This window comes from Cupressus sempervirens, chromosome 1 (assembly GCF_028749045.1).
Source record: "Cupressus sempervirens isolate cs-2001-9-10 chromosome 1, ASM2874904v1, whole genome shotgun sequence".
Classification (NCBI taxonomy): domain Eukaryota; kingdom Viridiplantae; phylum Streptophyta; class Pinopsida; order Cupressales; family Cupressaceae; genus Cupressus; species Cupressus sempervirens.
The window spans coordinates 83291337-83307519 of NC_143118.1; the positions used below are offsets into that span (position 1 = coordinate 83291337).

General features: G+C 36.1%; 1 protein-coding gene across 1 annotated transcript in view; it reads right to left on the minus strand.

The window, feature by feature from the left end:
- The window catches only part of LOC149576340 (Sphingomyelin synthetase family protein), a 34592-nt gene extending 18880 nt beyond the window's left edge, over positions 1 to 15712 (minus strand). Inside the window, exon 1 of the mRNA XM_089816907.1 lies at positions 15200 to 15712. Within this exon, the coding sequence (XP_089673033.1) occupies positions 15200 to 15498 (299 nt within the window). The 5' untranslated portion in view covers positions 15499 to 15712. The remainder of the gene's footprint in view (positions 1 to 15199) is intronic.
- Between the last annotated feature and the right edge of the window lie 471 nt (positions 15713 to 16183).

Sequence of the window (16183 nt, forward strand, 5' to 3'; positions counted from 1 at the left end):
AACAATGATTTATCCTTGAAATCTAAGTATGTGCACTTGGAGGAGTTGAATTAGTGAAGTATATGTTTTATACGAAATTTGACAATCATGAATGGACCCGAATCATATTGAGTAGGGTACATGATGATATATTTTGGTTAGGTGATGCGTTGATTGTAATGCCCCGCCAAGGGATCCAAAGAATTAACCCTAAGTTTCACTAAGTTTGGTAACATTTTTTTTTTTTTTAAACATGAAAGATAAACCATTCACATCAGACACATAGTAGCGGAAGTAATAACATACATTCATCTAAAAGGATACATAAGCATACATAACATATTACATTCTTTAAGGATCCCTTAACGTTGAATCACATCTAAATCAACTAATAAAAATGATTCCATCTAATACTACATCCACATGAAATAATACTAAAAAGTCCAATGTCCATAAATTACATTTCTGATTGCTCAAACATCCACTGTACATGCCACAGCGTATAAAAGGCATAAAAGAATATACATCCACGTAAATAAAGTACATCATCATACTAACTCTAATCCATAATGCAATAACATAAGGCCCCGTTTGGTTGTTGGCATAGGAATAGAAAATTAGAATAGAAAAATGGAATGGGAATGGAGATGAGGAATGGGAATAGAAATAGGCAATTCCAATCATGTTTGGTGCACTTGGAATTTCACTGGGAATATGTTAATCTATTGTTTGGTTGTACAAAAATAGAATAGGAATAAGGTTAAGTTTTGTATTTTTAAAAACATTTTTTCTAAAAAAAAATTTAATTTATTATTTTTTTAGTTAATTCATTTTCATTTTCATTTTTTTAAACAAATAGATATAATTTTAAAAAATGTTATTAAAAAAAAAATTTAAAAAAATTTAACAAAAAAAATTCAAAAAGTAATAGTAAAAAAGAAAAATTCAAAAAAAAAAAAAATCGAAAAAAAAAAATTTTAAAAAAAAATATTTTTTAATGGAAAATCGGAATGGGAATGGAAATGGCCTATTCCAATAACAGATATTTTTTGGAATAGACATATGCTCATTTTAGGGGCAAAATTGAAATATGTCTTCCTATTCCCAATTTCGATTGAGCTTACCAAACAGCGAATATAAAACATATTCTAATTTCGTTTTCCTATTCCACTCATATTCCCGCAACCAAACGGGGCCTAAAAGAAACCACAAACCATACATGATACATCATCATAGGAGATATAAACATCATAATAGATAACCATTTTTCACAAACATAATTAACTAAGTGCACGGTTCCTCCCAACCGTAAATAGCATCATTAGACCATCATGGATCCTAGCCATCCCTCTGTGCGTAACATCCCAAGTCACCGAAGAGATCATCAGTATTAACATAGTAGGAATGTCACTCCTAAATCATACTACATCATATGCAGAAATTAATCTAACATGCAAAGTAAAGCATAAGATAACATCATCTAACATATGCAAATCATCAATGTGAGGATACATGTCCACCATCATAATCCATGAAAATAGATGCCAACAAAGAATGCATCAGCCACGATGTCTTAGACGGATCTCAAATGATAAGAGTGATAAGCACTACCACCCAACCGCGTGGAACCTAAATGGTCCACTCCCACCGCGCTGAGAAGATAATCTCAAGTCCCAAACAGGTTATCAAATCACATGGAACAAATACTCTCTAAGTCCAAGAATCCTAAAAGTATACTAACTCAAAAGTTCCAACCACAAATCGACATCTAATCCCACAGGCACACAATGACATGTAGGAAACCTACTCTGTAAGCAGGCAAGTGTCATCGCATAAATCATGTAGAAGTTACCTTGGCAGTTAGCTTAGGACTCCAAGGTCCCTACTGATTCTTATGCGGCCACTAGTATCCTCTCATACTGACAAGGCATACTATGGAATGCAAGGTCCCAACCAAGCATTCTCTCTACTCCCATCCTAGTCTGTACTAGCACTCGAGGCATGGGCGAAAACAAAACAATTATCTTATTAGGTTTATTTAATCCCCATTTAGTGTAAATGTTTTCACTTATTAAAACAACTTACAATGAGTTACCCTGGCAGCCACTTAGGGCCCCGGCCTCCATTGCAAGCCACTTCCTGACACTACAAGTAGATAACCTACCCTAAGCTCATGGAATCATAAATCACAAAATCACCATAGTCCTGTACAAGCGACTGGAAAAATACCAAAAGAATAATCCATAAAAAAGAGCATTAAATCTCCATGAGCAAATGAAAAGCATCCATAGATAATCATGACCACAACAGTTCTCTATTGGCAACTGAAGGTATCACTGATAATCAAAATAATCATTGGTTCTCAATAACCAAAATATATCTCAAAATCATACTGATCGAAGACTCCAAAATGGTTGAGTCAAAACATGTCACAACATGACATCATCAAGAAATAAATCAACATTTCAGTCCCATCATGGCGACTAGAAAGTAATCCAAAGATAACTGATCGATGACTCAAAAATGGTTAAGTCAAGTGTCTCATACACATACATCTCAGCTTCACACATGAAGACTGAAAAGCAATAACAATCAGTAAATACAACATCTCATAGAGCATACCATCACATTACCATGGTTGGGTTTATAAAAATCGAATTCAAGACATCATCATGACATCACAATCATAACCCTCGAGCCTCTGGTAGACATCCTATAACTGGTCAACACTAGTCAACCCAAAAACCCAAAACAAGAAGCATAGAGAAAACACAATGCAGACATATGTTTTGGTTTGCTAAAATTACATAGTTGAATTGAGTATGGAGGTTTCAGTTTCTGTTTGCAAGTATACTTCAAATATATAAGATTAATCATTTGACCTACAAGTCAACCCGTTTGTTCCCTCGATAACATTATCCTTCCATTATTCAAAATTACATTCTAACAATAACTGAAGGATAAATATTTACTCAATAATTCTTCTAATAGGTTTGATTATAAATTTTTAATCCTAGTTCATAGAATTCTCAGATCTACGCTTGTGGGGTTTTCTCACATAAAGAATTTAAATATCCATGACAAGATTAAAACAATTGGAATATTTACACATAAAATCCTCGATTCTAATACAATTCGAACCCAAACCCGATTTAAAACTAATTTCTTTCCCAATTGGAACTAGGGTTTATCCTACTTGGGCACTCTATTGATTTCTTCGCACAAAGAGAGAATCAACATGCAAATCTGAATTAAACATTCATCACAAGAATTATCCAAGCAATCATCTAGCAAACATGATGAAGACAGGAAGAGAAAGCGTGCAAAAAAGGACTATGCGAAAATCACGAGTGCACCTAGATATTGATGCTAAATCCCTTCTCCTCAGAATCCGCAGAGCAAGTTCCTTCCTTCTCCCACGTTCCCGATCCTCCAACCATGCTCCAAACGCTTCCCCCTAAGCTTCTAAGAGTGCCTCCTTATAAAAAACTCTCAGGAAGCACCTAGAATGTCTCTAGAAACAACCAGAAGGTGTTGAAAACTAAGCATGGATCTTTTCCAACCTTCTAGATGAGTCATAAGGTTGTAGACACCATGTGCTTAATTTGTGTGCTAACCCCTGTGTTGTTGACAACATGAACACAAATAGAGTGCAAACTCCTGTGTTGTCTACATAACAACTCCCGAAAATTCGCAAACTCCTAAATATTAAAATAATGCACATTAATTAATTTAATATTCACTTTACTCTTTTCAATTTAATTTATTAATTTTTAAATCTTATGCACTCACTTTAATAACTCCACTTGTTTTATCTTAATATATTTATATTTTAATCACATGCACACATCATGCAACCTATAATCTTTTAATAATTTTAATACCTTTTCCACTTTTACATTCATTTTTCGAAACTTAATTGCTAAAATATTTATTAATTTAAATAAATATTATCACATTCCAACTTTAAAATTATAACTTTTATCTTCAAATTTAATTATTTTATTTAATTAATTTCCCAATTAATTAAATAAAATAAATATTAAAATAACATATTAATTTTCCATTAAATTAAATCTTTTAATTAGGCTTAATTAATAGAAAATACACCAAAGACTCATAAAATAAAATACGAAAAATCCATTATAGCAAAACACATACAAAATCAAACCAAAAGAGTTAATATCACGAATTACGTCATCTGACGCATTCAGAGGGTACTCAACTCAGATATTTGTCCTAATTTCCAATTAGGACAAATGGCTTAAAGGGTTGGGATTTGGACTTGAGAATTTATCTCCCCTCTCTTACCATTGAGATAATGCGATAGGGTACGCTAATCCTGGCAATTCAGGGAAGTCGATACCCGGTACCTGCAACCTGCATAAAAACCATGCATGTACATACAATATATATATATATATGCTAAACTAAATAGGCAATGGCAGGAAGTGGTGCATCGTGTAGATCCCGACTAGCAGGTGACTACGACTCCCTTCTTTAACCACATTAGAAACGCCATCCAAGAACAAACACACACACCATACACATGCAAGTATGGGGTAAGTATCCATAAGAAAACACATGTGATAATAAACCATCTAACTAATCAATAACTAAAAATAATGTAATAATCATCATGCATACATGAAACGTAGAGTCTAAGTAATCTCATCACATATCAACTGAATCCATAGCACAATATCTGATAGTCTCAAAACAATGCTGCTAACCATCAACATAAAACTAGTCCTAAAAGAGTTTGACAATGATAACAAAAATGCGACCTAGGGGCAGGCACTACATTGATTGTCATTGACAATGACCTGATTCACAAGGTCACAATATTAAGCAATGAAGGTTGTAATCCTGTCAATGAGAAGAATGTCAAAAAAATGGTTGAGACGAACCTAAAAACGAAGTTCGACGAAAGGAATATTAAGGTTGAACCTATTCAAAACAAAGGAGTTAAGTTGTTAACTAAGATATTAGGGTACAAGTTGAACCATGGATCAAGAGTTAACTCTGTACTAGCTGAATTTCTTCATGCCGCATATCTAATGGTTGTTGAAGGAAGGAAAGTGAAATTGTGTGACATTATCAGATTGCAATTGTTGGACAACATTGCAAAGATCAAGAGAACGAAGAGCAAAATGTTTAGATTTGAGTCCCTATTGACTAACTTATTTTTCTATTACAAAGAAGTTTCCTAGATTAATTAATTGGGATAGCAGTGAGTGTGCAATGAAGTTAGTGACTCAATGCTACAGATCAAAGCCTAAAAATGTCAGAGATAATGACATAGACAGAATGATGAGGAGTTTCCAATATGAGATTAAACTGAGGTATAGGATACCTCCTTCTATGGTAGAGAAATATAAGGTTGATTTATGGTTCATGGTGGAGATTGACAACACCTGCATGGAAGCAATCATTCCCTAAGTGAAATTCATTGAGCCTATGGGCTATGAGATGAGCGTAGAACTAATAGAAGGGTATGTGCAGATCATACTCAAATCTGAATTGGATGTAGAATGTCCCAAAAGGGGAACCTATGATGAGAGATCAAGAATAGTTCAAATTGAACTTCATAGCAAAGAGAGCAAGAAAAAGGTTGAAAAGGAGATAGATTCCATTCTCAAGGGATTTGGCATGACAAGGGAAGAGTTTAACAAGATTAAAAGAATTGCGTTGGAGATGAAGGCTAGAAGTCAAACTGAAGTGTTGGCAGCAACTCCCATTGTTGTGGCAGGACCATCAGAAGAAGTAATTGTGGCACAACCTTGTGCGCAAGCTCCTATTGCACCTTATGCAACTGTTGCGCAAGTGCAACCAATAAGAGCTAGACATGAACAGACAAGGAGACAACCAAAGGTGGAAGCACCTTTTTCGTAGAGGAAATCTGGTAGATTCGTGAAGGTTAAGCAAGAACCTACATTGCAAGCAAAGAAAAGGGTCAAGCAAAGTGCTAGCGAAGCAGGAAAGAGGAGAAAGACCATGCAGATGAGCAGTTCTGAGAGTTCAGAAGATGATGCTGAAGATAAACCTGTTGAACAAGATGCGCAGGAAGCAAGGACAGTAGCAAGCAAGAAAGCATGGAAACCTAAGATAGAAAATCTGAATATGCAAATTATTAATGATGATAATTTTGCTCAGTTAAATAAATTTTATAGTATGTACAATAATATGGATAGAAGACAGTTAGAGAATGATGTTATAAGAAATATGATTTTGAAGAATAAAAGGTTTGAGAGTATACAAAATAAGATTCCTGAAGACCTATACAATAGGTTGGTAAATGGGAAGAAAAGGGTATTAGAAGAAGATCTGAATATGAGGATCACATCAATAGTTAAGCTATGTGATGTTGGATCAAAAGAAGAATCAGGCAGAGTTTTGAAGGGTATTAAGCCCTTGCTAAAGAACAAAAGAAGAGCAATTCTTCTGATGGGAGGCAATTATGAGAAAGTTAGGCAAGAGACAGAGGAAGCTATAGTAAAATATATGTCCTCAGTACCTAAGGTGAGTGCGCAACCCAAAGCTGATAGTCCAGTATATGTACAAATAGAAGATGTAGAGGAGACATGGAAGGCACTTTCAGCGCCTCACATTGTTATGGGCACTGAATCCATGCAAGTGGATAGTATGCACATAACAATAGATGTCAAAAAAAATCCCTTTGCGGCATTTGGCCAATCTATTGTTGGCAATATCACTGCATACAGTGTTACAAGATTCAAGAAGAGTTGGCAGATTAACGGATTTACGAATGATTGATTGATTAACAGAGGAACAAATGTGTTCCTTATAAAGAATTACAAGGACGTTGTTTCTTTTTAGAAACAACGTAGACTGAAGACGGAATTAGAAACAAAACTAGAGACAGGATAGGAAACATTCCTATTTGGACTAAAGAAAAAAGAGACAAGATAGGAAACATTCCTATCTAGACTGAAAGACGGACTACAGACAAGTAGTTGACTATTATAGAAAGTATAAGATATTATCTTAATACCCTCCCTTAATGGTCAACGTACGGATGTCGGAACATTCTGTGATAATTGAGACCCTCCCTGGATCTACAGAATGCTGAAACCAAGAAGCTTTGCCAGAAGAGTGCTATGACTCAAATAAGTTGCATTTACAAAACTTCGTTTTTGTGGAAAAAACGGTAAAACCCAGAATCTCACACAACCTTGCGTGTTACAAACAACTTGAAATGATTTTTGAGGAGAAAATCAACAAACCCAGAATCTCACACAACCTTGCGTATTACAGACAACTTCAAATGATTTTTGAGGAGAAAATCAACAAACCCAGAAAAACAGAAACAGATTCAGAAGGCGAAAAATGCAGCTTCGCCTTGATCAGGAAGCTCGACAACTTGTGCTGTTGGCTGGGAAGCATTTTGCCTTGCTTGGGCAGCCAAACGTTTCCGGCACTCGAACTTCATATGGCCGAACTTGTGACAGTAATTACACTGCACATTTTGCTTCGTAGAGCCATCCAGGGATTGAGCAGAAGGTTGATGCTGGAAAGGCTGAGAAGACTGATGGTTGCCGATGTTCTGTTGAAAGGATTTTGCAGCAAATGCCTGCTCTGAGGAGGCTGTAGAAGCACTGCTGCCAAACTGTTGTTTCCAACGATCCTGCTGCAGAAGTTTGGTGCATAATTCTGGAAACTTCAGATCAACATTAGTTGATGTAATGTTGAGTGTTTCTATGAAGTGCTCATAGGATGATGGTAGACTTTTCAGAGTGATGACTACCATATCCTCTTCCTCCATTTTCCGACCAATAGCTTCGAGCTGATCACGGATGTCCTTAATCTTTGTCAGAGGCTCTTGTAAGAACATATGTTCATCCATCATAATGGAGAACAACTGATTCTTTAGAAAGAATGCTCGACTTTTGTCAGATGTTTCATGCAGCTCCTTCAGATATTTCCAGATTTCTGCAGCTAACTTGCCTGAAGGAATCTGTGGTAGCTGATCATCGATAACAGAGAGCTTAAGAAGCATAACAGCCTCTCGATTGCGATCATCAAACTTGTCCTATTCTGCTTGGTCAGAGGTCGGACGAGTCTTTGTGCCTAGAACAAGCTCATCCAAACGACGATATTCGAAGATGGTTAACATGCGCTGCTTCCAATGATTATAATTGTGGCCATTGAATCATAGACTGCCCTCCAACATCAGATTAGTCAAAGATGCCATTTGCACGAAGTTCGAGGCAATGTTGAGGCTGACCCAGAAAAAAAAAATGACAAGTGCCCAGAAGAGTAGACAGAAAACCCAGAAGGAATCTGCAGTCGCAATGTAAATCCGTCGGCTCGAAAATCGAGGCACGAAAAATGAGGTACCCAAAAAATTCTGACGAAGACCCAGATGAGGTCTCGAAAAACCCACAAGGAATCTGTTATTTAAAAAGGAATCCGATTTTGAAAAGCTAGGGTTTCAAGCAAAAAGGCGCCAAGTCGCTAGCTCAAGAAAAATAAATTCTTACTTCAACTCAGCTCATACAAAATGCGAAACACCAATCAGCAATGTGAATGCCCAAGACACGAATGTAAGGCACAGAACTCGGATGCCTAACTGCGAACACTAGTTGTTTGTAGAGCCCAATGAATACAGGTCGCGCTCATAAAAAAATTGGTCGCAAGAAAGAAACAAACGTAACCCTTAAACAGGTTGTGTGAACAATAAGACACAACACGCAGGTCGCGAGTGGAAAAGAAGCGCAGCTTGGTCGAATGCGAACGTGTAGGGGAGCAGAGAACAGATAACCAGAATGTGAGCGCGAGCAGAGAGAGGACAAAACACGCGAATGCGAGCAGAGCGAGAACACCAGTAAATCGCAATTTTAATGGTGCAATTTTCCAGTTCGGGATTTTCAGATTTTGAAAAAAAACCTTAGTCGAAAAAATGTGATGATCTCCAAGATTCGAATACCCCCAAGATTCGGACAGACGAAAGTCTTCACAACAAAACTGAAACCCTAGCTAGGTTTATGTGAAAAAATCTCAGAAATTTGAAGTATTTGTTCAATACTTATACCAAGCTCTGATACCATGTTACAAGATTCAAGAAGAGTTGGCAGATTAACGGATTTCCGGATGATTGATTGATTAACAGAGGAACAAATGTGTTCCTTATAAAGAATTACAAGGACGTAGACTGAAGACGGAATTAGAAACAAAACTAGAGACAGGATAGGAAACATTCCTATCTGGACTGAAGAAAAAAGAGATAGGATAGGAAACATTCCTATCTAGACTGAAAAATGGACTACAGACAAGTAGTTGACTATTATAGAAAGTATAAGATATTATCTTAATATACAGTAGCTCAAATGATGAGGAAGAAGATAAGAAGAACAAGAACAATAAAGGAGGAAACAAGAAACAGAAGAAAGAAAAGAAAAGAAAATGAACAAAAGAAGAAAGAAGAAGAGGAGAAGAAAGAGAAAAGTAGAAGAAGAAAAGGAAAGGAAAGAAGAAGAGGAGGAGAAAAAGAAAGCAGAAGAGAAGAAGAAGGAAGAAGAGGAAGAACAAAAGAAGAAAGAAGGAGACGAAAAGAGGACGAAAGAAGAGGATGCAAGGAAAGAGGCTGAGTAAAGGAAGAAGGCAGAGGAAAGAAAAGCTATTGTACCTTCAGTAGTATCAACAGTTGGAACATCAATAGCAGTACCTATTCCTTCTAATGATGAAGATCAAAAAGAGTTAATGGGCACCTTGAGCAAGTTGTTTGAGAAAAACAAATTTGTTAAGTCTTTGGAGAAGACTCTTGCTGAAGTCTTGGAGCAGATGTAGAAGATAGTTTCCACAGCTGTAGCAAATCCAGACTTGCAAGTTAAGGCAAAAGAGTTGGTGAAGACCTTTGATAAGGAGTTCACAACTTTAGCTGAAGTAAGTAGCAATGCAAGTGCAGACACAGCATGATGCATCACTATTTGACACAATATGCACAAATGTTAGGAATGATATGAAAACCTTAGATGTATGTATAAAGGAGCTAAGGAAGAGCTTAGATGATGGTAAGAAGTTGTATGGGCAATGCGCAGTGTCTTAAAATTACTTATAAGATTTTGATGCAAAGATCAAAGGCCATATGAGTGAGCTTTAGTCACTCACTACTAGATTGCAGCAACCAAAGGTCAGAATTGAAGATTCTGAAACCGAAATTGAGAAGATTCATAATGTTGTCAAAGACATTGAGTCTAGCAAGGATAAGGTAATAAGGAGATTCTCTATTCTCAGAGAATATTTGACACCCAAAGTTGTCATTTTGTAGAGGCAGTTGGAGGAGTGTCTTGTAGCAAAGACATCTGATGACAAATTTGCTTATATTGACTTTAGCGCAATTGAAGTGGCATCTTATGCACTTTGCACACTCATCAGTATATCAGATATAGTCCAAGGCAACTAGAAGAAGGACATAGACAGACTGAAGATTGATTTTGTAAATTGTATATCCAAAATGGCAAGCTGATAATTAGCAGGCAACAAGTTTTATGATACAGTTTTTGACACTTTTGTCATTGATGTCAAAGGGGGAGTATTAAGTAGAGAAAATTGTACAGATGTAAATGTACATGTAAGGGGAGCTTATGTATGTATCAATGTAAAGGAGTGATAAGGAATGTATGATCCATCAAAAAATGAATATAACTATTATGTTTTGAAGGTATTTTTCGTAGTTATTTTATTTTTGTTTTTTATATGTATGACATCATTTTGGGACTTAGCCAATTTTTCCAATTGTTGTCATCAATGCCAAAGGGGGAGATTGTTGGCAATATGGTCTGATAGATGTCTTGATGGTTGTCATTTATGGCAACATGTATTCAATATTTCATTTATGCATTTAGAGATAGAAAATTGTTTAAGTGTTAGACAATTTGCAGCAATACAGAGAACAAATCTTAAGGATACAGGTGACTTGTTGAGAGTTAGCTTATGCGCAGTTAAGAAAAGCTTCATAACACTATCATGATGACGTGGTGAAGTGCACAAATGTGTATAAACAGTACAGTGCAAGATATGATTAAAATACTAGTGCAGGTATTTAACAGAGCATATTAGTAAATAGAGCTGTACGGCTTCAGAAATTATTTTGGTTACAAAATAATTACTAAGCTATGATGAGCCGACTATGTGGATATTAATCCATAAGTTATTTTATATTATGTCAAGTGTGTGAACACATGAAGGCTAACTGAGCAAAGTTTTGTGAATGTGCAAGGTAAAAGTAAAGATCTTATATTGCACAGTTAGCGCAAAGTTGTGACAAGTCATGAGATGTTGCAATTGTGACACAAACTATTATGCAAGTCTTATGTGATGTGAGCTCTGATGTTTGATTAGAGCAAGTGCAAGTTATAGCAATAAAGTAAGTATTGTATGTATACCTATCGTGTAAATAACTGAATTGTATTATTGCATTTTAGGCCAGTGGGCTCTTCTTGCATACATTGTATTTGTTCTACCAACTCCTAACAAGGTTGAGGCTTCTAACAAGGCCTACTCTTCTAACAGGGACTCGAGACACTATATGTAGTTCATAGACTCCTAGGATCCTATTGTTTAGTGAATCATCTAGTGGGTATCATCCCTACTGGGGTTTTCCCTTGGCCAGGGTTTCCCTAGTTAACAAATAATGGTGTTATGAGTTATCTACGTACATGGTTATATTTACTGTTCAACATTGTTGGTTTACTTTCATATGCGAGTTATAAAGTAATTAACAATGTACAATTGTGGGCAAAAGTTTGTAGAATACTGATTCAGCCCACCCCCCCTCCAGTATTATCTATTTATAACAGAACACACCCGTATGGACTCCTTTCCTTTAAGCCTTACCTCTACACTATACTTTTCACATAAATGTGACCAATGTATGTCAACTATGATGTTCTACTCTCCCAAATTGATGTTATAAGGCTTATAACTTCTCAAGGAAGGAATAACTAGTAGATACATCATATTATGGCTATGACATTGCATTTCTTTTCTCTAAATCAGAAACGTAACGGCTCAGAACCAACCTTGTTCCAACTACAAACTCCTCAACAATCTTAAGGGCTTGTAGACTCCATCGCACAAATTGAAAACTTTTCGTTGGCTGAAATGAAAGTGTGTGTAATGCTGGACATATTGTGTCCGACTAACATCTGGAACCATACTTAACTGGCCCTTGGCTCATGTCTATTGCAACCCAAACTTGTCATCCTTATGTTAAGTGGGTGGTTCTCAACAAGGTTTGATCTTCCAATTTTTTCATTTGGTAGCCACCCTATGATATGATTGTAAAGCTGAACTCATCCATATTAGATCAGAAACCATTTGGATCAAGTATCTCACCTTTAGAAGGCAAAATGTGGGTGAGCCAATGGTCTTCCATCATGACCACTATAAGATCTCCTCCTCCAATGCTTGTAACTTCTACCTCCTCTGCCTTAGATTTCAACTCCATCATGGGCACTCCAATAGGATCTTTCCTTGGCTATAGGGTATAACCTCCATCTCTCTAACATCAATAGGGTTTTAATGATCAACTTGCAATTCCACTAAATATTGAGCTGATGTCACTTGGACATCATTGTGATTATTGACACATATTAAACACACAATATTGTTTTTTGTCAAAGACGATGTTGTGCTAATCTTGGACCTCACTACCTTCTATCATTGAAAAGCTCTCTTGCTTTTCCTCTCCGACATCTTCTGAGACTGATATTTCTTCCTACTATTACTGTCACAACTTCCTTCTCGACCTCCTCTTGTGATTCTATCTCCAATGTACTCTTCACCATTTCAATTTCCACCTTTTGAGGCTCTCACTCTTCCAAGAATGATTATTTTTGCTTCTGCTCCCTGCAACTTCTCCTCCTTGGCCCATTTCATCACACATAGCTACCTATTTTCCTTTTTCCCCCCATAGGTGTCTGATATTCCTACAATTTCTTTGCATTCACCTACAACAGCACACACACCTAGACTCGTAACAACATTGTGTGGAATTGTGGATACCACTGTAATGTCCCTTTCCAAAAACTTTACTGAATAATAGATTTGAACATAACCAATGATATTCAACCAGCTATTTTAATGACAACAATTTTTCATACTCAAACAGGGAAGGAAGAGAAAGTAAAGGTATTATTTACTTCTTGTAGAAAGTGTATTATAAAATAAGTGACACGTAAGACAAGAAAATATATGATTCAGGTGAACGCAATAGGAGTTCAAGATAATCTTATTATAGAGATCATAGAAAAAGAGTTTCAAGGAATATAGTCAGGAGTTACACTGAGTAAAGATGAAATTATATATTAGCTTTGATGAGAATCTTACAAAACACCTTAGATGTCACTACCATTCCACGTGGGAAAAAAGGGGGTTATAAAAAGGCTTTAATGCTTAAAACAAAAGGGAGTCTTAGAACTTTTGTAGATTGATAATGGGTGGAAGAATAGTTCTGTATCTGTAACCAAAATGTGACCCAATGAAAAAATAAAAATCAGACAAATCAAGTATCCATAACTGCTTTTCAGAAGAATTGACTCTGGCCCAGACATCAGAATAATCATTCAAAGTCAATCGCTTCTTTTTGTTATTTTGTATTTGAAAGAGACCAAGCAGCTAACCAGGTGACCAAGTGAGATATCTTCCATGAACAGCCATTCTTTTGGCATTTAGATAAGATTGTACTGCTATAATGCTAAGTTGCCGGTTTGGATTTTGGTACCGATGTGGGTTCGAGATTCGAATTCGAAATTCGTCTAAATTTATTTGGGTTTGGGTTTGGATTCATTTTGGGATCATCCGTACAAAAAATATATATTTTTTAAAAATATGTATATGTGTATATATATATGCAACAAAAATTAAATCCATACTTGAATCTGCTAATAGTAAAGGAACATAGCAAAATACATCACCAAATCTATGTTTCAGTTCAGTAGGATATTAATTGCATTATTTAGCAATACATACAGCTTGATACACTTGCTTGGTCACATGCATGGAACCTATTTCCATATCATGGGGACAGTTTGAGAATGAAAGGAATTGTCAAAAAGATAAGTGCAGTTATCTGAATTTTTTATTTCGTATTGGTTAGAGCATTTCTAACCAGGCTATATCAAAAGGTGAGATACAAATTTGAAGTCCCGGATTTAAAGATATCATATCTTTTTAAAGACATTCCTCTATAATCATCAATTTAGATGTCACCTATTGTCAATTTGGATTTCCTTTCTAGGCAAGTTTTCATTTTCATACACAAATGCATAAATGAGATATAGACATCTGTTTTGGTCTTTTTAGTGGTTACAATAGGGTTGAGAGGTCAAAAAAACACTTTAAAAAGTCTTACAAAAAAGTTCGGAGACCAAATTCAGCCCAGGTCTAGACAGCAAATTCTTCAAAATTCACTGCAAATTCTGCCCGGGTTCATCTGACAGAATTTGCAGCAAATTCGTAGCTCTGCAAGAGAATTTGTCAAGGACCAGACTTTGTACAGAATTGAACCAGACTTTAAGGGTTGCTGGAGAGAATCTGGTAACTTAGCTATAATGAATTGAATTTTCACAATTCCCTAGTTAGATTTACAAATTGCAGGAAGATTAAAAGAGAGAGAGAGACAGCGGGAGGCTACGAAAAAATCTAGAGAATGATATAAAGGGAAAGGAAAGATGCAATTCAAAGGGACTCTCCCTCTCATCCTAAACGACAATGGTGTATGACTATGGCAGTTATGCAATCGTGCTTCGTGAAAGGAATTATTTTAATTGTTGAAACATTGATATGCTGCTACTGCAATAGAGTAAAGTATCCAAATATAAATTGAGCTCTTATTCTCCAACTACCCAACACGTCTGCAATTCCCACTTTTTCTGCTGTCCAGAACACAGTTTAGGGTGTGAAATGGGATGAGCTTATATGGTGGATCATAGGAGCTTTCTAGTAGAGGCGTGTGTTCAAATCTATAAACTCACATTTCATATTGCATATCACAATGCCCAAGGTCAAGGGAAAGACCTGAGTGAATTTGACCAAAAGCATACTTCTTTTGTAACAGCAAAGTCAAAGGAAACCCGCAAAGAAAGTTTGCAAATAAGGAAAATCAATTTCCAGTAGGCATTATCGCAAGCTTAAATTCATAAGGCCGTATAAGCAACAATAGGATCTTGCGAAATGGAATTAGAAAAGAAAATACCTGTGCCAATCGAGGCCGAGCAAAGCTGTAACGAAGTGCACAGAGGTGGCCTCGAGGGCCAAGGTTACGAGCATGAAAAGTAAGGATCCGAGGAAAGGCAGTACGCTTCTGAGCTCTGTGGACCAGTGTGTGTAGAATGGCGCTCGGCATATAGCAGCCAGTGCCAGCACAAGCCACAGCTTAGGCTGAAGTGTAGCATGCCATGAGGGAGATATTCTCCGCAAATAATCTATGCCCACATAACACAATGCTGCGATTCCCAGCCCCCCTCTCAATCTTGACACCCCACTTATCGCCATTATTTGCACACCTCTATCACCTATCCATTTTTACCACATTCTCAGTAGCCAGACTGAATTTTCGTTGTGTTTACGAATAGCCCTGCAACCAACCCTACCAGGTATAACACTATTTTTATACGCTATACATCAACTCTGTGTATTAATAAATGAAAATAGGCCGGGACTTCCCACGGTTAGGCCTAAATTCGAAGAGGGATGCATTGAAGACCTTAAAGACTTTTAATTCAAGTTTATTTATTTGTATAACACAAAATCTTTTTTCCTTTTTTTGTGAAACTAATTTTCAAGTTAAAAGGGAAGCTCTCTAAATTAAAAAATAGTCAAATTTTGACTTTTATTTGAAATATTATTTTGTTAGTTTTTGTTATGGAGGTAGCATTGAATTATAAAGGTCAATTTATATAACTTATTTTAGTTAAAATAAAATAATGAACAATTTTAGTCATACATAAGGTTTTTAATGAAGTACCATTTTTTACATGTGAAAATATGGGAGGGAAAAAAAAAATCATCTTCCCAATAAAAAGAGAGGGGCAAGCCCTAAGATCCGAGTCATATGGGTTGCACTAAAAAATTTGAAACAACCTAAAACAAAGTCATATGGGCAGCACCTAGAAACATGGAACAACTAAAAATAAAATCATATGGGCAATTACCAAGAACATGATTTGATAGTTTAAAG